This window comes from Anabrus simplex, chromosome 1, assembly GCF_040414725.1.
Source record: "Anabrus simplex isolate iqAnaSimp1 chromosome 1, ASM4041472v1, whole genome shotgun sequence".
In the NCBI taxonomy this organism is placed as follows: Eukaryota; Metazoa; Arthropoda; class Insecta; order Orthoptera; family Tettigoniidae; genus Anabrus; species Anabrus simplex.
In genome coordinates this window covers 96,557,149-96,584,187 of record NC_090265.1, presented here as the reverse complement: position 1 = coordinate 96,584,187, position 27,039 = coordinate 96,557,149, and the positions used below count along the sequence as shown (strand labels likewise).

At 37.5% G+C, this 27,039-nt stretch overlaps 1 protein-coding gene across 1 annotated transcript in view; it reads right to left on the bottom strand.

Annotated features, from left to right (window-relative positions):
- Positions 1 to 374: 374 nt before the first annotated feature.
- Positions 375 to 27,039, bottom strand: part of LOC136862034 (MKI67 FHA domain-interacting nucleolar phosphoprotein-like) — a 39,670-nt gene continuing 13,005 nt past the window's right edge. The window contains exons 3-5 of the mRNA XM_067138859.2: positions 26,690 to 26,798; positions 22,579 to 22,790; positions 375 to 858 (exon numbers count right to left, since the gene is read on the bottom strand). Of these exons, the coding sequence (XP_066994960.1) occupies positions 445 to 858; positions 22,579 to 22,790; positions 26,690 to 26,798 (735 nt within the window). The 3' untranslated portion in view covers positions 375 to 444. The remainder of the gene's footprint in view (positions 859 to 22,578; positions 22,791 to 26,689; positions 26,799 to 27,039) is intronic.

The following is a 27,039-nucleotide window of genomic DNA, read 5'->3' as shown; positions in this document are numbered from 1 at the left end:
CAGAATGCTCACATTCATATAGACATCATGTACTCCCTACCGTTGAAAGAAAAACTCCTAGTACATTTCATTACATCACGCATTTAAGGGGAAAAAAACAACACCAACTCAAATTAATATGGTACCACTTACCACACATGATTAAATTCCAACTAGTTTTCAGATGCTGGGCAATTGAAGGTTTAAAATAATATCTATGAACTAAACCTAGAACTTTCTGAAGTGACATTAATTTTCAGGATAAATTAATCAATTATGCAAATAAAAGGAAATATTAGTTTTGTCAATTAGCCCTACAAAATGTTCTAACTTCACAAAGGAATGCAAAGGGAACATAGAGATTGTCATGGCATTTATGTTATAATCCCAGAACATATTTTCAAAATCATTTATTTAATACCTTAAAGTGAAAAATTAATTAATACTAAACTACAAGGTTGAGAGTCATACTTTCTTCTTAGATGATCTTACAACAGCAATCTTGCCTTTAATCTTGCCAATACCAGCACTTCCTTTTAACACTGGTATCCTTGTTTTGGGCTTCCCAGATGCACGTGCAGCCTTCTTGCATGACTTCTGAGGAGTGCCAACATTTACACTGGATTTCAGCTTCTTCTTCTTCTTTTTTGTAGAGCAACCTTCTGTAGGTTTCACAGTTATAGGAGTTTGTATTTCTACTCCAGCATTCTTTCGTTTAAGCACCTTTTTAATAACATTTGGGGGAGTTTTAAAATCTATCTCACTATCACTTTCATCAACTTCAAATATTGGTATGTTTGTAGAATCTAAAAGTGGCTCTTCATCCTGAACAAATCTCTGGTCACTGTTTATCACTTGCATTTCCACATCATCAGAAGGCTGTAAAACAATAGACAATATATAGATTTTATACACGAGACAAATTTAACATTAACAAAATAATAATAAATTGTATGGCCTCAGCTACTGTGTGCAGAAATTTTAATTTAATGCCATTTGACTATCTGATCGTCAATTTCAATGTTCCATTTTACTCTAGGCCTACCACCAGGTGGCAGAGTAAACTGAATCTCTCTTGGAATTTAATATTAATATCTGTAATAACTGGCTCCCTTTTTCTATTTTATTTAAATAAATTGTTTCATGGAAAACTAAACCATCAGCTTTCAAGACGTTAACGTTACTCTAACTTCAAAACAAGAAATCTGTCAAATATATCAGCATTTAGATATTGAAAATATTAGACTACAGTTAATTTTTATTTCCACTTACTTTTGAGATAACAGACAATACTGCTGAATTCTACACCATTTGTTATGTTCATAATGAACTTACTGATATGAAATCATCAATCACTGGTAATTATATTCCTATGGCCTCAGCTACCATGAGCAAGCATTTTAATTTGATGCCACCTGCCTGCTTGCTCATCACTTTCGACATTCCATTTTACTCTAGGCTTACTACATGACAGAGTAAACTGTAGCTCTCTTAAGCATCTATAGCCGAGTTCTAATGAATTTTGTCAGGTCAACACCAAATGTGTCACCGGAGATCTTTTACATACTGACATCGTACAACATGGAGTGATGGATGGACTTTTTTCTGCCCTTCAAATGTCCCAACTACCTCTGCCAGGTTTCAACTCGCTATCTTGGGATCCAGAGGCCAACACTCTACCAATGATCCACAGAGGGAACCAACTACAGATAATATGTTCAATTTATTGGTATATTCTTATCAAAATCACTTATTTATTTAGTGTATGGCTTTTAGTGCTGGAAATGTCCGAGGATATGTTAGGCTCACCTGGAGCAGATCTGTATATTTGATGCCCATGGGTGACCTGTGCATCTGGATGTGGGATGATAACAATGAATGAATGAATGAATGAATGAATGCTCTTCTCTCCCAGTCACAGATGACCAACTGGGGAGAGAGTATGCATATATTTTAATCATCATCATTACATGCAGTTAGCTTTTTTTTTTACAATACACAATATTAAAGATAATCTAACTAAGGGGCCGATGACCTCGATGTTAGGCCCCTCTAAACAACAAGCATCATCAATCTAACTAAGAAAAATATTACAAAAGTATTTAAGTATACTTACTAATATACAGTATTTCCCATAAATAATACTTGGATGCATCTTTAATTAATGATTATACAAACTTAGCATTTGAGATACTTCCTTGACTTCAACTATGTCAATGTCTACAATACCTCCACACACATACTGTAACTCGTGCATCTTCTGTATTTTCATCCTCTAAATTTCTTTCTCCACATTCCTCTTACAATATTACATAGCTGTACTGTTCTCCTTGGTGTCTTCTATTCTCTGTTTAATAACTTAACAAGAGAGAGTGAAGTTCTGTTTCATTTCCAATTTTACTTATCTCTTTCCCATCTTTATATTTCTCTCTGAACTTTGTTCCATACATTTAGTAGGTGAGCCACTTCCATGTCTTTACTGAATAAAATGCATTAATTTTCTTCATTGGTTTGCCTTTTAGCATTATTTTTATATACTCCTATCAGCCACCAAGTTATCCCCCTCATCTCCCCTTCTGTTAACCCGTAAGGACGCGCATGTGGGTAAAAATTACCCAAGTGAATTCAAAATGTGTACTGTATTTCAGTTATTTCTAATGTGCTCTTCAGGCCTCCCTTCTTGGTACCTTTCTAGTGAACTCTTCCAAATATCATGACTGTGAGTCAGCTGCGCAGCTTCTGCTCATAGTGCGAGAGAAACATGAAACTGGGCGAATTTCACCCATGCATGCACTCAAACGTTTCAGAATACCATTGTTGTTTGTTGTTAGCTACTTTGTTTTTATGGATGACAGTGAAGTATTATTATTAGATAAACATCCTGTACCAGGAAGGCCTAGGCCCTGGCACATATCAATTCAAAAAACTTTATTTCAGCACACAATTTCCGTCCGACATGCGAACAGCTGAGCGAAGGAACATTCCAGTACGTACCAGACTCCACAAGCGAGCCAGGCGAGGTCAAGTGACGTCACCTACCGCTTGAAACTTGCCTCCCCTAGAGACATTTCTCGAAAGAATTTTTCTTTCGTGAACTTTTTAACGCCTTAACCAATTTGAACAGGACCAATGCTAAATTGTAGCAGACATCGTAAAAGTAAAATCCTGTAAATTTCAAAGCAATCTGTCCAGTAGTTTTTGAGTTATAACAATATAAAGTTTAAGAAGATTGAGCACTCTCGGTCACATGATTCAGAGCGCCACCCCTCCCGGCGCAGATATATATGCCACTATGTCAAGGCTGACAAGCAGTGCAGTGCAGAGCAGTGCAGTATATGTGTGTGTGAGTGAGACAGAGGGGAGACTGACCCTCGTACAGTCTGTCAGTGCAGTCTCGGAGATAGTACTTTCCGTCGCGTTTCGCGGAGACGAAATTATGGGATAATCAATCGCGGTCTGTACTTAGTCTATCGTGCCGCGACTACGATATAATTCACAGACATTTCGAAATATAACACGTGCGAAATCATTGAAGTACGATGTCAAATATTTGGTATTCAGAGACTAGAACATGACGTGTGGACTTAGTTAATTTCACATAATATTGAACTTCTACAATAAACAGAAACTGTCGTGTACAATAACTAACTATTCTAGGACTCATTTCTTCTAATACAGTACATCCTTGAACTGTGTCTCTTTATTTAAGTAGTGTTCGTGCCATATTAGGACACGACTTACTCCAGTGATAAATTTGGTGAATATTAAGAACTTTTTCTAAGGTAATATAATATTATCACTACCAGAAAATCAGTGTTATCTGCTAGGATAGTGATTCAGAGACTGATGAGAATTATTACACGTTGCTTTTTCAAGTGTTTGAACTGTGTATTTGTGGACGTTCTCAGTGACGATTTTAAATAATGTTTATGCAGCAAGGACTGTAATTATTCATTTAATGTCATAAAATTAAAATACGAACTGAACTGTGTTTGACAGTGAATGATAGCATCTGTAATTACTACTCGCGCCAATTGAACTTTCCGTGTGCTAAAATCACCTCCACGAGCAGCGGAAATCTTGGTGAAATTCTACAAAATCCAGCTACCTCAAACATCATCTCATCTATGGTACCCATCGAGGGACGTCAACGTGGTTTCTACGTGGAACATCGAGTTCGAGTCTCCGTCCGCACTCCGCGGAATGTTCCAGACTCCCATTCTCCACATCAACATTTGTAAGCCAAATTTTCTTTACTAAGTGAGTAGTCACAAACTGTCTGACTTTTTCTTATCAATCTTGAACAGTGATTTTCTTAGTGCTGCGTGTGAACAATATTTCGTAGTTTTTCATCATTTCTCAAAAGTTCATCTTTAATGATAAATTTATTTTTCAAAATTTAATATTCATATTACATAGAAGAACTCTAGGATTTTCAAGTGTTCTATATTTCAAGGCTAACAAACTAAGAAACTTTCAACAGAAATTTAAATTCTTATTTCAATTTTCAATTATAAGTGTGTGTTCATTTCATGAATTAATACTTAGAAAGACTTTAGGTGAAGAACTGACACTTCGTGTTTTCACAAAAGTTAGAAAGACTATAGGATCAGTGATATTTATTTTTCTCGAACTGAATTCAAGAAGATTTATGTTTAAACTTTTGATTTCAATGAAAGATCTGAGTCCTATATAATATTGCAGGGTGATGAATCATTCAACATTATTAATAAATTATTTGGAAAAAGTATAACCATCTTATTTGCCCTGCGATTCTATCCTGCTCTGTATCGGCTCCAAAATCAACTTCCACTACCTGAGATCCTTCTCATGCCCTAAACCCACGAACTTTTCCTGGTACAATACTTTGTAGTATGTGTGTGTTCTTTTGGGAGGTTTATGCTAAATTTGAGGGAATTTCTTGAATTGACGATGTGTTGCTCTCTGATACAGAAGAAAATTACAAACCTGTTAGAGGCATCGCATACATAGGTACAAAAAGGAAGAACAAAAGAGAAATTCCATCTGAATTTTTGAAAACTGAGGGAAAGGAAGTTTGTTCCTCCATGTTCGGATTCACCGAGCACGTAACTGTAATATATTCTGTTACAATTTTCAGATTTATTTCTAGAACTTACGATTGTAAACCGTGTGATTATAATAAGTTGAATCAGATTGTCACTACGTCAGGAGTGGACGATGTGTATGTTATTGGGTCATGTGGCCGTTCAAATAAAGCTCTCTCTTTGGCCACTCCTTATCACGCCTATCCACAGCCTTAACTTTCCCCTGACCTCGAGTCAGTTGTCTTGTAGCCTGCACCTGATTCATTCCGACTCCTTAGCTGATGTGGTACTTTAAAAACAACGTGTATTATTACTGGTTATCTACCTCAAGATGTTTCATACGTAAAAATTGTTGGCGACAAGGTAGAAGTCAAGTGCCAGTACTTCATCATGGCAATAAAACGTTTCTCGTGTGTTTTCACAGTGAATAACGCAATATAGTTAAGTCTGTTGTAGCGGGCCTCCTCCTGAAGCAACGTAGTATCGTATGTGCCTTTCGCTCCATTCCCTTAAACAACAGTTTTTTCACCGCCTTTGCAACTTTAGCTCACTTATATCATGTGATGTCTTTAATTGGTAATATTGGACCATTTGACAGTTCGGAAGAAACTTGGTCAACCTACGTGGAACGCTTTTAACTTTACACACAGTGCAATGATATTCCGAATGCTAAAAAAGGTTAGTATATTCCTCACAGTGATCGGTGTTAAAACCTACAATTTACTGAAAGATTTAATCACCCCTGATAAACCTTCTGACAAACCCTTTGATACCATTGTTAAAATTGTCCAAGACCATCTCCATCCTAAACCTTCATATATAGTTGAACAATATAAATTCCGCAGGTGAGATCAATTGGAACATGAGACTGTGTCAGATTACTGTATATTGTTCAACTAAAGCAGTTATCCAAATATTGCAAGTTCGAAGACAAACTTATGATTATTTATGGGACAGATTAGCCAGTGGCATCCGTGATGAATCCATCAAGAAACGACTACTGTCGGAGGAGAACCTCACATTCCAGAAGGCGGAACAGAAGGCGATATCGTTGGAAGCAACTGACAAGGATGCAGTGTCCTTGGTCTACCACACGACACCACACCAAGACTCCACAAGTTTACAGCACGGCATTCTCCATGCAGCAATGTACCTAATGTGTTATCACGTGTTGTGAAAGTGCCTCAGTGTTTTTGTTGTGGTCATAAAGGTGGGCATTCTACCGCTAAGTGCTGATACCGTGAATATATTTGCAATTTTTGTCGGAAGAAGGGTCATTCAGAGAGGATTTGCAAGTCAAAAAATAAGAGCAAGTCTCAGTTTCATATAAAACCAAACATGCTTACAAACAATCCTTCATTTTCTAAGAGAATTAAGAATCAGCAGGGAAACAAGCTTAGACCCAACCAGCACTATATAGACTTATATGAACCCAATGTTAATCAAGAAAAATTGTGTGATGAAGTTTATGATATTTCTAACATTTTTCCGTGTGATAAAAACGATCAAATCATTCAGCCTAAGTTAGGTAAAATAACAAAAATTGAGCCCATTAGAGTAAATTTAATTGTTGAAGGAAAGCCAATTAATTTTGAAGTAGACTCAGGTGCTTGTGTGTCTGTTGTTTCTGAAAATTTTTATAAGGCTAACTTAAGTCATGTAACAGTGATTCCCACAGACTTAGTTTTAAATTCTTACACCAACGAGAAAATCAAGCCTGTGGGGAAGTTAGAAGTAAATGTTAAATATCAGTCCCTGGGAAAGAGTTTAGATTTGTATGTTATTAACAATGGATCTAATCCTCTCATGGGGCGTGATTGGATAAAAGAGCTCCAAGTTGTTATAAGCATTCCCAGCAGTGTAAACAACATAAACCTAACGAATGTAAAAATCAATGTGGAGTCTAAATTAGTGCAAGACTTATTTAATGAATTTCCAGAGGTATTCACTAGGTAAATTACGTTGCTTTGAAGGAGACGCAGTAAAACTAAACCTTAAGCAAAATGCAGTACCTAAGTACGGTAGAAGTCCGTTATAGCGAGAATTCATAACAACGAAAAATTTACTCGCTATAACGGATTGTCGTTATATCCGATTTTTGTATAAAAGTCGGAAAACCCTTCATGCACTTTAAAATCGGTATGAAACGGCAATAAGTTTGTTCAAAACTTGCGTTTCCGCAGATGATATCTACACTACGGCTTACTTGTTATTTTTCGTAATCCGATACTACATGAAAGTGTATGTTTAATTTCATTCTGAAAAAATATAGTTCCGTATTTCTCCGAATCCAAGATGAACCCCACTTTTTCCTTCAAAAAATTTAAATCAGGCTCAAAAAGAAGTTCGTAAAATCGTGTAGGCCTACGCATTTTTAGACGCCGAACATTGACTTTCGTCACGTCGTATTTCATTTTTTTCTTCGGCTGCACAATTATTCTTCATTTCCGCGGGATTAAGGACCATTAACTTAACATTGGCATCATAATACCGAAGAGAACTCGTTGAAAATTTTCCGGCAATACCTATTCCATGCGTCTCTACAATACAACGATCCATCAGGAAATTATTCTTGCTGTCTATAAAACTGTTACTTTTACGCAACGTCAGATATAACCGGCTACCGCTACACGCACGTCTCGCTTGTCGGGTGCGACAAAATTCAACGGCTAGCGATGTATAGGCCTAATCGCGAACGTTGAAAGTCAACGAACGAGTTTATTGCGCCACGGTATGGCCAACCGCCTTTGCGTTTTTCGTACACATACCTCACAATTTCATCATCGACTTCTTTAAAGCGTCCTTGTTGTGTACCACTGAATACATTTTTTTAGCTCTTTGTCTTCACGCTAACGCCAAATATTGGCTTTAGTTAGGCCTATGCCGTATTTTCTTGCTGCTGCACAATTATTCTACATTTCCGAGTGTTTAATAAACATTAACTTAAAACTGGCATCATAATATCGACTAGAACCCGTTGAAAATTTGCCGGCAATACCTTTTCCACGTATCTTTACAATACAACTATTCATCACGAAAATATTTCTGCTGTCTATAAACCTTAATTTTACTAAGCGTCAAGTACAATAGACGCGTTATGACTCTGCCACTGAGTAGCCATGGATTTTCTAAGAATTCGAAGGGTCGCATGTTTTGATGCCATTCTGTAGATTTGAGAAACACACACACTGTACAACCGGTAGCGATGTGTAGTAAAGAAGCGGTCGTCAATGAGTTCTGTGCGCGTGTGAAAAGAAGCAGCGTGGTTACCGCAGTAGTTGCCAGAGGTATCCATTAACTTACTGTTAGACCGCGAGTGCAACAACCCTTGAGTTTTCGCATGAGATTCTGATTAAAAAAAGGTCTTGGATTCGGAGAAATACGGTATCACTCCAGAGATCTCTGTGGCAAACACCTCAGCTTTCTTCAAACAGCGTCACCTAACCTAACCGTATATGTAGCCTATCATGAAAACATATTTGAAACGCATGTAGAGAAATAACCTCCTCGTGAAAAATTTACATGTAAATAGCCGTAACTAGACGCGAGAAGATATGAAATATCCTCTGAAATCAGTGATGCACTCTGCCATGTCTTGGGGTGTATGACATTCTTACGTAAATCCGTATATAACATTAAAATTAAGATATCATTTATTCATTGTTTATTTTTACGAGTTAACAACTGCTATCGGCCACGTTAATTACGTATTTATTACGAAAACGTGTTATCCTCTTCCATTTCGAATTTTCTTTAGAGAACAGCAGTCGATGGGTATTACTAATCAATTTCAACATCGCCTTTGAATGTCAACAAGAAAGCTCGCAAATGATCAAATTGAGAAAACTATACCGTACCGAAGATGATCGATCGCATTTTGTTGCAAACGTTTCAGTTTTCTTATTCACACAGCGTCACGTATCCTAACTTAACCGTACTATACGTATGATGAAAACACACTTCAAGCGCCGGTAGAGAAATTATACCTTTCTCGCTATAAATTTTCATAATAGCCTTTCCGTAATTTAACCAGACGCGACAAAATGCAAACTAACATATGAAATCAATTAAGCACTCTGCTATATCTCGAGGTGTATCCCATTCTTACTTAATTGCAGTATTTAGCCTCAAAATTAAACGGTCGTTTAGTCAGCCTTAATTTTTAACGAGTTAACAACCGTTATCGGACACGTTATTCATGCATTTATTACGAAAATATGTTTCTTTCATTTTGAATTTTCTTTATGGAACAGCTGTCGACGCATATTATTAATCGACACCGACATCGCCTTCGAATGTGGACGAGAGAAATCGCTATGCACATAGCGGGGAAACGATGCCGAAGGTAATCGATCGCATGCAATATCATCGCTGGGGAGCATAAATATCGGTAACGGAAAACATCGCACGCGCTTAATCGCTCGTAATAACGGATGCGCCAGTGATAGGGTTCTCGCTGTAACCGAAGGAAATATACAGGTTAATATAGGAATTTCGAAGGGACAGAAAAAAGCCGTCGCTATAACGGAGTTCTCGTTATATGTCGTACTCGCTATAGCTGACTTCTACTGTACCATAAACCTAGGTCAATACTATATTCTTTAAGAGAAAAGGTGAACTAGAGTTGAAACGTTAGTGGATGAGGAAATTATTTCCCCAGTATCTTCAAGTGAATGGGGCACTCCGATTGATCCAGTATTAAAAAAGAATGGTAAAATCCGTATTTGCGGAGATTTTAAGGTCACGGAGACGAGTTATTTTTAAGATTCAACCTATTCAATACTAATTACGTGTTGTACAGATGTTATGGGACTGGCATATGCCGTTGCTCTTTTGTTTTGACGGTTTGTTTGACACATGGTGTGAATGGAAGTATCAAGACTTTTAATGTACATATTTCAATGTGTAACTACACCAGTTTTAATATGTCCTTGCTCATTTGTTTGTGATTTGTTTTATGGCTGATGTCATTTAAATGTCAAAACCGGTCCCATGTTAAATAAATGTTGTGAATAACATCTATACAACACGTAATTAGTATTGAATAGGTTGAACCTTAAAAATAACTCATCACTTTCTAGAAGTCAATAGACACCCAATACCTAGAATTGAAGAAATTTTTGTGGTCTTACAAAAGGGAATTCAGTTTTCTAAAATAGATTTGTCATCAGCTTACATGCAGTTTGAAGTTAGAGGAAGAAAGAAAAAAAAAAACTATGTACTATTAAGTACATATAAAGAGTTATTTGTTACAACCGTCTTTGTTATGGAATCTCGTCAGCACCGAGTATTTTTCGAAAAGTTATTGAACAAATACTACAGGGTATACCAGTTGTGGCCTCATTCCTTGATGATATTATTGTGACTGGAGCAAACACAGCAGAACATTTGTCAAGATAGAGAAGTTTGTAAACGCCTAAGTAGTAATGGGTTGGCTGTTGGTAAAGATAAGTGCAAGTTTTTCTGTGACAGTCTAGAATATTTAGGCTATGTCTTAAGTAAAGATGGTTTAGGTACAGCCAATGATAAGGTTAAAGCAATTGTTAAGGCTCCAGTTCCTAAAGATATTACACAGCTTAAAGGATTTCTTGGTCTTGTGAACTACTATGCTAAATTTATCCCCAATGTAGCCACTGTTCTTACACCCTTGTACCAGCTGCTTAGAAAAGATGCAGATTTTCACCTAGTATTTAGCATGTCAAAAATCTTTTGAATTAGTCAAAGAAAAATTAGTTTCAGCTAAGGTACTAGCACATTCCAACCCTGACTTACCAATCAAGTTGTCGTGACGCGTCACCTTACGGCATTGCAAGTGTTTTAAGTATAATAGAAAAAGATGGTACTGAGAGACCAATTTCTTTCGCAAGTAGAGTCTTAAACTCAGCTGAAAAAAAAACTACTCTCAAATTGATAAAGAAGCCTTGAGCATTGTGTATGCTGTAAAGAAGCTCAATCAGTATCTATGGGGAAGACATTTTACTCTGTGTACAGATCACAAGCCGCTTCTAACCATTTTTGGTCCAAAAAAGGGTTTACCAGCCTTTGCAGCAGGTAGATTGCAGTGCTACACGTTGTTTCTGTCAGGTTATGATTATGACATTTGACACAGGTGTAGAATATATGGGGAAGTGGAAAGTGTTTGTAGAGGATTTTATTTGTAAACCTTTTTAAGTAGTACTTACTGGATGATCTGAAGTGTGGTGATAGAATATTTTATTTGTATTCCATGTAACTACCTAACCTGTACAGTGTAAATATTTTTGTAACATATGTTATTTGTAACTAGTAGATTACATTTATATATAACTGGAACAGTCCAGAAAGTTGTGACATGAATTTTTGAACAGGGTGCGTTGGCCATTGTTAGTTATGTATTCTAGAAAGTATGTTCTGACTATTCTGAAAATGGAAGATTTGCGATCATATGTATTCGAGAAAGTATTTAAACATTGCGACCGAAGAAAGTGTTGTGATTGGTCAATCTGGGCAAGCTCCTGTGTTCCGATTGGCTACTCCAAGGCCAGGCAGCATTTCGTGAAAGGTCTGAGGTCTTAAATCTCTGAGCCGTCTTGGTCTTGGCCTGCCAAGCCTGCCGAAGTTTTTGACGTAGTAAACGTCTCCTCGGTACCAGCATGGGCTGCCTAAGGGTAAGCGCTGTTGTTTTCTGTCCGGTCTTAAGTTCCACTTAGTTTCGTTGGTGTATCACAGGATTTTGCCCTAATCGCCACTCTTTTGATCAGATGTGAAAAGCAAGTTTTGATTTCACTCTAAAATGTAATAGTATTTTCTGCTTCCTCTTACCTTCAATATTGTATCTGTGGAATTTGATTCGTACTGAGATGTACTTGCTTAACTCTTTGAACTTAAGGCAAAGGAACATCTAAACTGTATTTTCTCAAAGAGCGTGCATACCGTGTGTAGTGTGTATCTAGATTTGATGTACAGCTGAATTTGTTCGGAAGTTCATTTGTATCGCCGATTTTGCAAATAATATTTTGAAAACGAGAGATCACTGTTGGCTTTTCGGAAACCGCAACTTTCGCATCTCCATGGTCCTTGGTAAGGTTTCCCAGTCTCCTGTCCACGTTTCTGGTTTATTAACATCAAGTTGCCCCTACTGATATTTATCAGTGTTGTTTTCGGCAGAGTTCCGCGTAGTTCATTAGATGTTTTATTGTGTATGTAGTGTCTTAGGTACCGTGTAATTGAACTTACTTTCCTCTCTTTAACTGTGTTTGATGTAGCCCCTGAAGCACCGGTTACAACATTCAGTATGTTAAATCTCAATGCCATGGCAATGCAGATGGCTTATCTAGGCTGCCTTTACCAGCCAATCATTTTGAGGACGTTGATGTTAGTTTCGAGTACATAGGTAGTTAATGCGTAATGGAAACTGATGTTCCCATAAACTTTAATGATATACGTATTGAGACCCAAAAAGACGAGGAGTTAAACAAAATCCTAGGTTATGTGTTGTACGGATGGCCTACTGCGCCAGATCCAATTTTAAGTAACTTTATTAAAGGGCAAGCTGAACTAACTGTAGAACAAGGAATTTTGGTGTGAGGCTACAGAGTCGTAATTCCAAGGTCCTTGAGAAAGTCCTTGTTAAATGAATTACACCTTGGGGTAGTTAAAATGAAATCATTAGCTAGATTGTACTTATGGTGGCCTTCAAATCATAAGGACATCGAGGCAGTAGCCAGCAGTTGCTCAGCGTGTCTTGCCCAGCGAGAAAGTCCTAATAGAACTACACTTCTTGTATGGGAATTTCCACCCAATGTATGGCAAAGAATTCATGTAATTTTTTAGGACGTTTTAAAGGAAAACTGTATTTAATTGTAATGAACGCTCATAGCAAATGGTTGGAAGTTGAAACAGTCAACTCAACTTCAGCTAAGCAAGTCATTGAGAAATTGTGTCCTAGGTTTTGTAGATTTCGTCTTCCCGAACTCATTGTTAGTGATAATGGCCCTCCCTTTTCCTCTGAAGAATTTTCTCAGTTTTTGAAACAAAATGGGATAAGGCAAACGTTCATACCACCATACCATCCTGTTTCTAACGGGCAGGCTGAAAATGCAGTTAAAACTGTTAAAAAAACGTTTAAAATATGCAATTTTTCAAAATGAAGATGCAAATTCAGCTTTGAGTAGATTTTTAATAGCTTATCGTAACATTGTACATAGCATTACTAATGAAACTCCTGCTAAGCTAATGTTCAATCGTCCTTTGAGAACTAAATTGGATTTGATCAGATCTAATTTGCAGAAAGCTGTAGCAAATAAACAGGACAAACAAATAACTAATGCAGGAGGTAGTTACACTAGACAATTAACTATAGGACAACTGGTATTAGCTAAGAGGAAGAGATAAGTGGGTAGAAGGTAGGGTTATACATAAACTAGGCCCAGTTACGTATTTAATTCAACTCGAGTCTGGGCTGACTTGGAAAAGACATATAGACCAGCTAATAGGGTTACAGTCAGGGCCCATTGTTTTTAGCACTGACCGCTGTAGGGCTAATCCTTTATAGCAAGGGACATCACAGTTAGTTGACTCTCCCTCACTGACAACTCCTCTGCTGACACCAGCCTCTGAGTGTCAACAGAATTCTCCTACTTCTCGCTCCCCGCCTCCTCCCTCACAACCTGCATCACCACCACATCATAGTCCAGTTGCAGCTAGCAGACGATCTCCGCAACCCTCACAGCTGTCACGCCACCTGTCGCAAGTGGACACTATCAAATTCTAGACAGGAAACCCATTGTAAGGTTCGATTCAGAGTACGTCACTCTTTTGTATTGTATAGTATTGTATAGCAAGATAGTATGTTGATTTGATTTTTCAAATTGTATGGTTGTTTATGAATAAAACACATGAATAAAGTATATATTGGTATGTTTTCTGTGCTTTCTTATGAATGCATATGATACTACATTGGCCTGATCTGTTGTAGTCAAGATCTTAAGGAGGAAGGAATGTAATATATTCTGTTACAATTTTCAGATTTATTTCCAGAATTTAGGATTGTAAACCATGAGATTATAATCAGTTGAATCAGATTGTCACTACGTCAGGAGTGGACATTGTGTACGTCATCGGGTCATGTGGCCGTTCAAATAAAGCTCTCTCAATGGCTACTCCTATCTCGCCTATCCACAGCCTAAGCTTTCCCCTGCACATGATTCATTCCGACTCCTTAGCTGATGTGGTACTTTAAAAATAACGTGTATTATTACTGGTTATCTACCTCAAGATGTTTCATATGTAAAAGTAACTATCTTATGAGCCGAAAAAAAGGCAGAGTTGTCCTAGCGTCCACTATGCATCACAATGCAGCCATTGATGAAGAGTCAGGCGCCGAAAGGAAGCCAGAAATGATGACACCGTACAATGGTACTAAAGCGGGTGCAGACACTTCTCGATGCCCACTAACAATATTTTTTGGCATTCTGTACATCGCTGCTATCATTGCTCAAGTCATCTATAAAACAAACTATCTCAACTTTGAACTAAATTCCATCAAAATTTCTTGAAAATTCTGTCCTTGGATCTCACAAGGGAACATCTGGCATTGAGAAGTAAGATAATGAATCTACCAACAAATCTCCGGTCATATTCAGAGGCTTTCTGGAAAAGCTGAGGAAAGAAAGGGTGCAGCCTTGGAAAGAGTCAAGCAGGAAGAAGCAAAGACTGTGGAAATAAATACCACAACTAGCTGTGTTAAGTGCAAAAAATAATTTGCTGGGTACATGTGAAGCCAGTGTGTGGAGAATGTATGGAACAAGTGAATTGAGTACTAGGAAGTAATGGGCCAGGAGTAAAATGGGATCAAGTCTGGTCTTTGAATATCCTCTACAGTTCTTACCCTCTGCTCTTCCCTCTATACCCAATGGGTGTTTATCGTATGTGACATTATATACAGAACATGTGTGTCTGATATAAACAACTATGTGATGCCAGTGTACGTGTAAGCAAACTGAGAATATGAATATTACAATATTCATTATTATCACAGGTTGCACATTGCTATTTAGTTCTTTTTCCGGGTTGAACCGTGCTGTTATTTTCTGCACATTCCGTACAGTTTGCTGATGTTTTGAATACAGTGAGTAGGGGTATTTCAGTTGCCTTGACAAAGAATACTGCAATGTATTTGAAACATCGTCGAACTGAACGGAATGTACAAATTCTACACACTGTGGAAGCTTCACTTATAAGATGCACATTGCTATAATTACAGTATTCCAAAATTTTAACAATTAACTTAGTACGTAATTGTACCATCATCACTTACATACTTTCCGATAATTACAATATTTAAAACTAAGGAGGATTTTTGCTTGTGGATAATATTCACCCATCGCGCATCCTTGCGTCTCCTTAGAGAGTGTGCGTCCTGACGGGTGAACATTTCAACCCTTGCTGCCATATTTTTACTTATTTTACACAATTCAACAAGTGTTCTCTTGCTGTAACATTCTCTTATTGTTTTCTTTCACTTTTTACACCACCTTCTTGCACAATCCCATCATCTCCTGATTATATAAGTTCTGAATGGTACCCCCATTCCTACGTCATACAGTAACCCTCATTTTGATGGTTCATTTGGTGCTGGTATGCTATCCTTAGAATTTCACCTCCTTCCCCTAACTTTAGCTTGAACCAATATACAAAGAATACTGCAATGTATTTGAAACATCATCAAACTGAACGGAATGTACAAATTCTACACACTGTGCTGGTATGCTATCCTTAGAATTTCACCTCCTTCCCCTAACTTTAGCTTGAAACAATATTTAATTATTCGTTTAACAATATCTGCCCATGTACAGTACTCATCCCTTTACACATCATTCTCACTCCACTGTTTGCTGCACAGTTTGGCAATCCATTTTGGCAAATTTACTTATAACTGTACGTAATGCTATAATTCCATTATCTACTTCCCAAATTTCTGTTCCTTACAATAATTTTGTTTTAACCACTGAATTAAATACATTTTTCTGAACTTAATATTCACTGCTTGGCATCTTTCTATCCAATATTTTTGTGCTAGCTAGAACACTTACTACCTTCGTTTTTGCTCTTTTTATCTGTTCTGTCCAGCTGCCATTGCTGTTTATGATTGCTCCTAGGTATTCAACTTTTTTCTTAATTTTTTAGTTTTTTCTTACCCATGCACCATGGTTCATTTTTAAGAGCTCGTCACCCCTTTTTCACACCACAACTCTGGTTTTCTGTGGATTAATTTTCATATTTCCTTCTTTAAAATAATTTACTACCCCATCAATACCATTCTGCATTCTGACAAGTGTTAATGTGAACAGATATATATATCGTCTGCGAAGATCAGACCCAGGAGACAAGGAGAGACTTGTTTCTCAAAGCCTTCCGATTGGAAAATGACATTCAGAAATAATAAAAATAATATTGGTAATAATTTGCAACTCTGATGATGATGTTTGTTGATTAAATGGGCCTAACAGCTAGGTCATCAGCCCACAATGGTAAGAGGTGAACGAAACCAAAATTAAAACTTCAAAATTTATCCAATGATTAGAATCTAAAAGGAATGATGAAGAAAATTGATAGTGAAATAAAAACATGATGATGATGATGATGCTTGTTCTTTAAAGGGGCCTAACTAAATGAAATGACAAATTAAAAGCCCAAAAACATCCACTGACCACAATTCAAAACATGAGGACGAAGAATGAATGGATAGATGGATATGAATTTAAAACAATCAGTGGAACGGACCCACAGTGCCTCACATGCACAGAAGCTGGCGTAGAACAATAGTATTACTGGCCATGGGACTGCTTCTATAGCACAATACTGAATCGATGATACTTGCAGTCAAAAGGGGTCCAAAATCAAACTCAATGGCCCCTCACAATGGTACTTATCGCTAGGAAAGTAGAACCATGGCATTCGTCATGTTGCGGTACTAATCAAGAGTAGTGTAGACTCGCAGTATTCCACACATTATGGTACTACTCACTGGTAATGTAATTCGCACATGTATTACAGACCTACGCTCTTTCGCACATTGCGGTGCCATTTACAGGCAACGTAAACCTATAGTGTTCATCACATAAGGGTACTAACCACAGGGACTCGTACTATCCCGTGGCGTTCCTCATACAGTGGGTACTAATCATAGGCAAGCCAGAACCATGGGTTTCCTCATCCCATGGTGTCGCTCATATGGTGCTACTACTCGCAGGTACTGTAAAAGCCGTTGCGCTCTTGGTTGCTACTAATCACAAACCTATTTGGTACCCAACATAGTGGTACTACACGCAAGTAAAAGTGACCCATGGTGTTTCCCGCGTGGTGGTACTAATCACAAGTAGTTTCATGGTTCTAATTTGATCATCCCTTGGTCGCCCCTTTCAGTCGCCTCTTACGACAGTCAGTGGATACCGTGGACGAATTCTTCGTATGCGTCCCCCACCCACAGAGGGTGAAACAAAAACAATCAGTGGATCCAATTCACAAAGCCTAAATTACTGGGATGATGCATTATTATCTAAAGGGGTCCAAAATCCAGGTCGCCGGCCCCTCATAATGGTATTAATCACTGGGAGGTAGAATCATGGTGGTACTAATCACAGAAAATGTAGACCTACAGTATGTCGCACACAATGCATAGCTGCCAACTTTTAGAAATCAAAAATAGGAAGATTTTTTTATTCTTGGATTTCATCACCCATATTGCATCACGGTCTAAGTGAAAAAAGGACAGAATAGAAAGCATACATATCTACAGTTACAATGTGAATTGACCATTAAATTTAAAATCTTAAACTAAAAACACATTTAAATGGTTACAAGAAAATATACCTAATCACTCTCACGAATAATAATACAGTCGAACCTCGATATCTCTAACCTCCATAACTAGAATTTTCATTATCTCAAACTAAGATTTTCCGGCCGTTTGTCCTATTCTTGACGTGTATTTCTCTCTTCTCGAAATTCGGTTATACGAATTTCTCGATTTCTCGAAGCAAACATTTCCTCCCTTGAAGCAAAAATTACTCTGTAACTCGAACTGTGTACAACATTAACTGTACAATACGGCATTCGCGGTTTGTGAGGAACAGTTAACAAGTAAAGAAAGGGTTCCAGTGAAGCCGGAAGCTAATATGACGGCAATCAAAAACGCGAACTTCTAGTGATCGGCAAATCCTCGCCATGTCTCGGGTGTCAATTAATTACCGGTCACGTACGAAATCAAGCCCAGAAGTCGCGGATGACAAGCTCCATTTACGAAACTCGGCTGCGTGTATTAACAAGAAGTTTCAACATGAAGGGAGGAAAGGTTAACCGCAACAAACAGATGAGACTAACGGATTTTTTTTCCAAATGTGTTAACGGAACTATGTTTCTTGTTTCACTACGGCACCTACTTTATGTACTGTGTCCTGTCTTCTAAAAAGTTACTATAATAAGTGTTATAATTAAAGTGATGCCGTAAAATAGAGTTGCTTTGTATATTTTTAAGTACCGTTAAACATAATACATTCAGTAAAAGCCCGTACATACATGATTCAATTATGTGCTATACATGCTCAAAAACGGTAAGTTATTCTCTATATCTCGAAATTTCGAAAACTTGAAATAAAATTTATCTCCCGAGGCGATTCGCATAATAGTTTCCTTTATTAGACTGTAGCCGGGCTGAGTGGCTCAGACGGTTAAGGCGCTGGCCTTCTAACCCCAACTTGGCAGGTTCGATCCTGGCTCAGCCCGGCGGTATTTGAAGGTGCTCAAATACGACAGCCCCGTGTCGGTAGATTTACTGGCACGTAAAAGAACTCCTGCGGGACTAAATTCCGGCACCTCGGCGTCTCCGAAGACCTTAAAAAGTAGTTAGTGGGACGTAAAGCAAATAACATTAATTATTATTAGACTGTAAAATAACGGAAATTTAATTTTATAGGTATCCCTGAAGTCTTGGAGGTAACGTTTGTTACGGTATGTTTTTTGGCAATAACGTGAAGAGAAAATACCATAAACTGTCACCGACACAACTCCCTGAAATACATTCAACTCATTAAAATAATGAAGTAAGAATAAAAAAATGCACTGAAATGCGCTAAATTACCACATACAAAACAGATCGCTATGTCTCATACATTATTAACATACGACTTTGACACGGCAAAAAAGCACGGAACCGCTAGAAAAAACACGCGGCATACAATTCCAACGAAATTACGCACAGAAACGATGTTAATAGTGCGTGAACCACACAATATGAAACTCATTCTTTCGTCCCGATAAACTGAGTCGATAGCGCTCGCTAGCATCTCTTGCTTGTAGGACGATTGCCGTCCCGAATCCCCAGCCGTAAAGCACACATGCTGCTGTAGCGAGCAGGGAACACGAACACGAAGGCGACGGACGATACACTCGCGAAATAAAGCATCAAATAAAAACGCTTGAAAATGAAGTTGGGTAAATTACACAAGCACATAAGAATTTATCCTTTATCCTAGGGTACGAGTATTGACGGTACTGGAGGTTATATTGGTAAAAAATAGGAAGAATTTAAAATAAATTGGAAAATCGGAAGACGAGTTAAAAAACGGAAAGTTTCCGGGTAAATCGGAAGGGTTGGCAGGTATGACAATGGCATCACTCGCAGGTAACACAAACCCAGGGTGTTTCGCACATAAGGGTACTATTCACAAGCAACGCAGACCCATGGTGCTCCACAAATAGTGGGACTAATCATGGGCGCCGGTATTCCTGGGGTGTCCCACACTAAGTGGAACTAATCTCAGGCAATGTACTGTATACTCAAGGTGTTGCTCACATAGTGCTACTAATCATAGGCAATCATAGACCCACGTTGTATGACACATTATGGTAACAACCACAGGTAATACAAACCCATGGTATTCGTCACATCATGGAACTACTCTCAGGTATCGCACACCCATGGTTTTCGCACATAGTGGTACTTACCACGGGCGCCAGCCATACTCGTGGTTTTTCTCACATAGTGGTACTAATTACAGGCAACATACACCCATGGTGTTTCCCATAAAGTGGTACTACTCATAGGTAGCACAGATTTATTCTGAACCCAGCACAGTGTTACAGCACATGGACATTAGTTCACGCAGCCAAATGCCCGCTACCCCGTTTCGGTGGAATACATACGATCGTAGACCCTACGAACAACAGAACCATGGTGTTCCTCACATAAAGGCACTACTCACTGGTAACATAGATCCATGGTGTTCCTCACATGGTGGTACTAACTGCAAGTAACATCGACCCATGGTGTTCCTCACATAATGGTACTAAGCACAAGTAGTTTCATGGTTCTAATGTCATCATCCCTGGATTGCCCCTTTTAGTCACCTCTTACCACAGGCAGGGGATACCGCGGGTGTATTCTTCATCTGCGCCCCCCCCCCAACAGGGGTTGGTGTGTTTGGTCCCCGAGAGCTATTTTATTTTGCACATGTCCACCAGCAAGCCGGTTATGACCCCCCTATCCGCCACCTGGTACACGCCACATGGGAGTATCACCTCTCCCCCAGCTACGCAATTTGCAACTCTATTTCAGACCCAGTTTTGAAAATCTCTCTCCCAGTACTACCCTACCTTTCATCTTGATAGAACATTTAAATTCTTTATTATGTACTTTCAATTGCTCTTATCTTCCTTGGTATTCTGATCTGACTCAATACCGTATACGACAGCCCGCCTACTCACCAAATCAACGCTTTATTTAAATCGATTGCCGTGATGTACAGTGTGCTTCTTTTCTTCTTTATAATTCTGTCAATTATTGTTTTAACAACCATTATGTTATCACCTGTCCTCATTCCCTTTCTAAATCCTGACTGGAGTCTTGCCAATATCCCTGTATATATCTTGCTTAGTGAATTTAGTAACTTTATCCCTGTATAGTTAATTGGATTAGATCTCTACAATAACGATGAGGTAGGGAGACGGTGAAACCTTGTGCCTGCACACATCCTACTCTTGTCAAGTAACACCCAAGAGGTCTGCTCATGGGTTAACATTTCCATCCGACTGACAAAACTCCATTAACAGCATGATATGCTCTCACTCTCTATGAACACTGCACTGCACCTTGAATCGTGACTAACTGTATATGTACTGAATTAAACATGTTTTAAATTAGCAATTTTGTGACACACTTGCAGAAATTTTAAAAATTGGTAAGCAAGCATGGGATTTATTTTTTTCCAAATTTTGTTGTTGGAAATTCAGGTGTGTGGGTCTTATAGAGTGGCAGGTGGTATTCGGGATTATACGGTGAATGCTATAGAGCGTTTGATCAGGAATATGGCGACAATGCTGGACACAAAAATGCTAAGATGAATGAAGAATAAAAGGTATGGTTTTTCCCCCTATATTTTGCTTCAATTAAGTGTTCTGTGCATTCAAATTCCAATAACTAATACAATTTTCATTGGTTTGCAGAAGCAGTGATGTGGTATCTGTCACTATTGTGTAAGACAGCAATATTAATTTTTTTAAATCTTCAGTACTGATCACAGATTAATAATGCTAATGAATTTATGATAGAGACCAGTGTAATTAAGTTAAAAGAACTAATAAGGAAATTAACTGAAGTAGTGTCATAAGATTGTATAATGAACTGTATCTTTAATGTCTTTAAAATTTTTGTTTGAGTCATATTTAGCTATTTTTAAGAGCATATTTGGGCAATTTTTAGGTCATAAATATCCACACCGTACTGATTACTTATTAAGAAGGTAATAGTAATTGAGTGAATTTGGCTCGATTATTTTTATTTTGTATTTTTTCCATCACTGTTCATAAGTTGGAAGTAACAGACATGAAAATAGCAAGAATGATTGCTGGAACAAACAGGAGGGAACAATGGCAGGATAGTACTCAAAACAAAGAGATGAGTGGAGGTGCATAGGTTACCTAGAAGAATCACGTATTGGGCCTTGGAGGGTACAAGAAGTAGAGAGAGACTACGGCAACGATGTTTAAATTCTGTTTTTAATTAAAACCAGCACTCATTGGATGAAGAAGAGAGCTGGGTGTGGAGAAAGTGTGTAATAAGCATTATTACACAATATCCTGTAAAAACACCTTTCCAGGCTCTGGGAGAGATAAGATGAATGTCACAGGGGTAGTCGTAAACCACATTTAACGTACCATTCTCATTTTAAAAAAACAAAAAAAAACAGACAACCTTCACCATCAAGAAATGTAAGACGAGTAACTGAAGTTGTGTTTAATAGACAATTACACATAATTCCTCCAATATTTACAATGTGTTGCATTGTTCCTGCTGGCCAGAGTAGTTTAGGAGAGCAATTTAAAATGTTTGTATTTTCTTTCTTCCCTTCTTTCCATCCTTCTTTTCATAAGTTTAATTATATAATAAATATATGTTATTTATAAAAAAAATTAGAAGATTAAAAAGAGAAACAGAAATTAAATTATTACACTCACATAAATAACAAACATATTTAACAAAAATATGATAAAATACCTGAAAATCATAATCAATTCCTTTTGCGTGTAATTTTTCCAGCAAGTTATCCAACTTTTTTTTCTTATTCTTGGCGAACTGCAATTCCTTTGCTGGGCTGATTAAGCTGTTTTTAATCATGATATCCCTTCTCCTATTCCTAGCTGTTGGACAGTTACTGGGTGTAACTGGTTTCCAAAAGTTATTAGAATACTTCTTATCTGTGAAGGAAGCTGTAGCAAAAAATGGACAATTAAAAATTATCCAGCAGCACAAAGGATATTATGAAATACAGCATAAATTTAAAATTACACAAGTAGCCCTGGACCTTCATGTAAAAAGCAGAATAAAATAAATTACTTTAATAATATCTAGATGTATGGTTAATGCTATTAAAAAAAAAAAAGTGAACAGTAGTGGATTTCCCCAAGGTCAATAGCAGATCCTTTCCTAAATCAACCCTATGGTGCATAAGCACAGAAGTGCACCCACTTCCTGGCAAAGTGTACATAAACTTCCATGCATTAACTAGCCATTAAATCTATATATATAAAATAAGAGTTTTGTCTGTACATTGCTCAGAATTTGAAAAGAATGGTATTTCTGTATCGGTCATGTCCACAGTAACAAGAAAATGCATTTTTTACTTTTCCGTAATTTCTGTCTGTCTGTATGTATGTATGTACACGCATCACGAGAAAACGGCTGAAGAGAATTTAATGAAAATCGGAATGTAAAGTCGGGTGATGAACCGCTACAATCTAGGCTATAAATTATTTTAATCACACTGAGTGAAATGGTAGTTTAGGGGAAGGCCTGAAATTTAACTCTCAAATATTTATGTTATTAGTGGTCGTGTCTTAATGAAAATCGCTAGACAAAGATGGGAAATAATTCGCTACAATATAGGCTATACACGCTGAGAAAAATGGTAGTTTAGGGGAAGGCCTAAAATTTAATTGTCAAATATTTATTTTATTAGTGGTCGTATCTTCACGAAAATTGGTATGCAAAGTCGGAGAATAGGTCGCTATAATCTAGACTATAATAATGTTATTCGCACTGAGTGAAATGGTAGTTTAGGTGAAGGCCTAAAATGTTATCTATATATAAAATAAGTGTTTTGCCTGTGCATTGCTCAGAATTTGAAATGAATGATATTTCCGTATCTGTCATGTCCACAGTAACAAGGAAATGCATTTTTTACTTTTCCGTAATTTGTCTGTATGTATGTATGCGCATCAGTAGAAAACGGCTGAAGAGAATTTAATGAAAATAGGAATGTAAAGTCGGGTGATGAACCGCTACAATCTAGGCCATAAATTATTTTAATCACGCTGAGTGAAATGGTAGTTCAGGGGAAGGCCTAAAATTGAATTCTCAAATATTTATATTATTAGCAGTCCTATCGATAAATATTACATAACAAGTTATATATATATAATTTATATATAATTTAATAGCACACAATTTGTGTATATAAAGCGATTACATGTCATTTAAACATAAGTCAATTATAGGCCTATTTCTCTTAGAGCATTCCACAGACCAATGGAAGAAACTCCTGGACGAAAGAGTGGCCAAAAGGAATGATATTTGTCCCGAATTCTATACGACTGAAGCAATGACGAACAGAACATGGACCAATACAAACCAGGACCTCAGACATTTTATCAATTCTATGGCAATTCATGGATACCACTACAAACTCTGCAAAACCAGGATCTTTCATGAACCGGACGAGAGTTGTGTGTGTAAACTGTGTAATTTGACTTGTTCTCGTTACCATAACAAGTTATACAGAATTAAATTTCCAATCACTTACTTCATACACTGTTACTGTACCAGCTTTGATAACACAGATATTCATGAATTTGTATTTTTGTTGCCAAGTCCATATCAACGCCGAGCCACAAGAAAATGGGTTAACAGAATTTAATGAAAGTCAGTATATAGAGTCGGGGAATAAGAAACTACAGTCTAAGTTATAAACAATTTTATTCGCCCTGTATGAAATTGTAGTTTAGGGGAAGGCGCCTAATTTTAAATACCTATGTTATTGGTCCTATCGAAAAGTACTACATAACAAAAGTTATAGAGAATACAATCTCCAAACATTTATGTTTTATTCAATTTTACCGTACCAACTATGATAAGAGTGGTATTTTAGAGTCGGAAGAAAACTAAATATGAAGGCCTACAATATTGAAAGGGCTTAACATCGATCAACAATAACATCACATTGACCATTGTTTGTGGTGATGTTCTTTGTCTCTTATGCTGCCGCTCAACTCCGATAGATGGGATTACTGCTGCGTATCGAGTATAACAGCCTGACTGAATATTGGCGGGAAATAGCTGGGGAGTTAGAAGACTTTCTTCTTTAGCATGTAATTCCTCTGGTTCACACATTTTCTGATACCATACTGCTGGTACGCAACTCACTGGTTTATCATAGTATTCCAGCAATTCGATCCTTACTCTGACGCGCTGTTTTGAATGAGCAGTGTGCACTCTTAAGGCAGAGACTCAGTAGTAGTAGTAGTAGTAGTAGTAGTAGTAGTAGTATGACCTGGTCTAGAATTACAATTTAAGCATATTCCAAATTATAGCACCACAATTCACTAAATAACTTAAAATTCAACCCTGAAAGGAGCCGTTTCTTAAAAAGCTTCTTCCTCTTCATTTTTATTAAATTCTACATTCATTTTATTCAAAATTAGCAGTGAAGAAGGGGTTTCTCCTCTGGCTTGGAGGAAAAAATTGCCTCCAAGTCAGATAGATTCTTCCGCCGCCAGTGTAGTGAATTGAGATTTTCCTACACATCGGGTACTCCTAGGAAACTGATTAGCAAAAGGGCACAGTTTTGAACTGGGACTCTCCACTATTCGACCCCACCCTTTCCGGAAAAAGACATAGTGTTCACGGATCACGGCTGTCTGCAGCCTGGTCATTCCAGCTCTGGAACTTTGGACTGTTAGATCACAGCATAGTACTGTTCATTAAAAGTGAGAAACTGTGTGGTTTTTCATTTGATTATTTTATGTGAAATCATTGCTTTTACTCGCGCCATTCCTACTGACGTCATTGTAATGACCTATGTTCATTTCAGTTGGGAAAACCACTAAGACAGTCTTTCTGAGGATGTAAAAAGGCAGGTTGAGAGTGACTGTCTGCCATTATAATGCAATTTCCCAACCTGATTGTGACAGACGGTAGGCAAGCGGGCCTACCATTACAATGAAAATTCCCTAGCGCAGTCTTCATTTATGAGAAAAAAGACGTTTAGTGATTACTCCGTCGTGTTTCCAGGGTAATGTTAAGAGCTATGCAATTTAATACAGTCTTGCTCACAATGTGTACACTACCTAACCTAGATGTATACAATGTAGAATTCCGTAGCGAAGCACGGGTACATCAGCTAGTCTCTGTTAATGTGCTCCTTCCTATCAGTTGTACTTGTACTTTGGGACTTAGCATTTTCAACTGATCACTTTTTGTGTTGGGAAATTTACACACCAGAAATAGATGACTTTCTCTCCAGGATCATAGCACTGCATCATTTTGTTCCTCGTGGTCCAAAATAACCTCAATGAATTAGTTAAACTGCTATCCTTTTCACAGTTTAAATGAGAAATGTATAGTCCGCACACCTTTTAGCGATATTAGTTTATACGGGGGTGAGGAGTAAGGAGGGAGCTCTCCCGGTTCCGGTTACTGCCAACTGAATAGAAATGAAATCTGAATTGAATCTATAATATGATGGATCAATATGAATTTTTTAACATTTATTATCTTATGCCAACAACTGTATCACACATACATTATTTAACAGTATATAACATTTCTCAATGCGAATCTTGTTCCTAGCATGAATTCTATAGTTTGGCGTTGCTGTGTAAACAACAACAGTACTAGTACATAATGTGTATACCAGATGTCGCACAGCGATGCATAAGCAATTCATAGTTTGTGTTTTAAAGGTTGCCAATACGAATCTCGAAGATAACCGAGGTCGACTGATTCAGCACTAGGGTGTGCATGAATCACTAAAAGGTGCGCGTACTATAATTAATGCTGTCATAATAAATTCCTTCATAAAAAGCAAACTTCTACAAATGAATTCTCTTACCTTTCAGGAGCCTACTGCACATAAGGTAATTGTTCATCGTCTCTGCAACAACTTTTGCAACTTCAGCATATCTAAACTCAATAAAAGCATAACCTTTGCTTTTTCCAGTCTGTAAAAATTAAAAGCCATTTTCAGGTTTACAATCATAATAATTCTATAAAAATATAATACTAGCAGTGAATCCTAAAAACACACAGACGATAAGGATGACAATGACAATGTACCTACTTATGATTTAAGCAAGATAATTTTACATATGGGAAATAAACGAGGACTATATGCCCACTTTTGCATATTTCTTGACCCAGTTCTTTGTGAAGCTGAATTCTCAAACGTCCCCTATGGCAGTA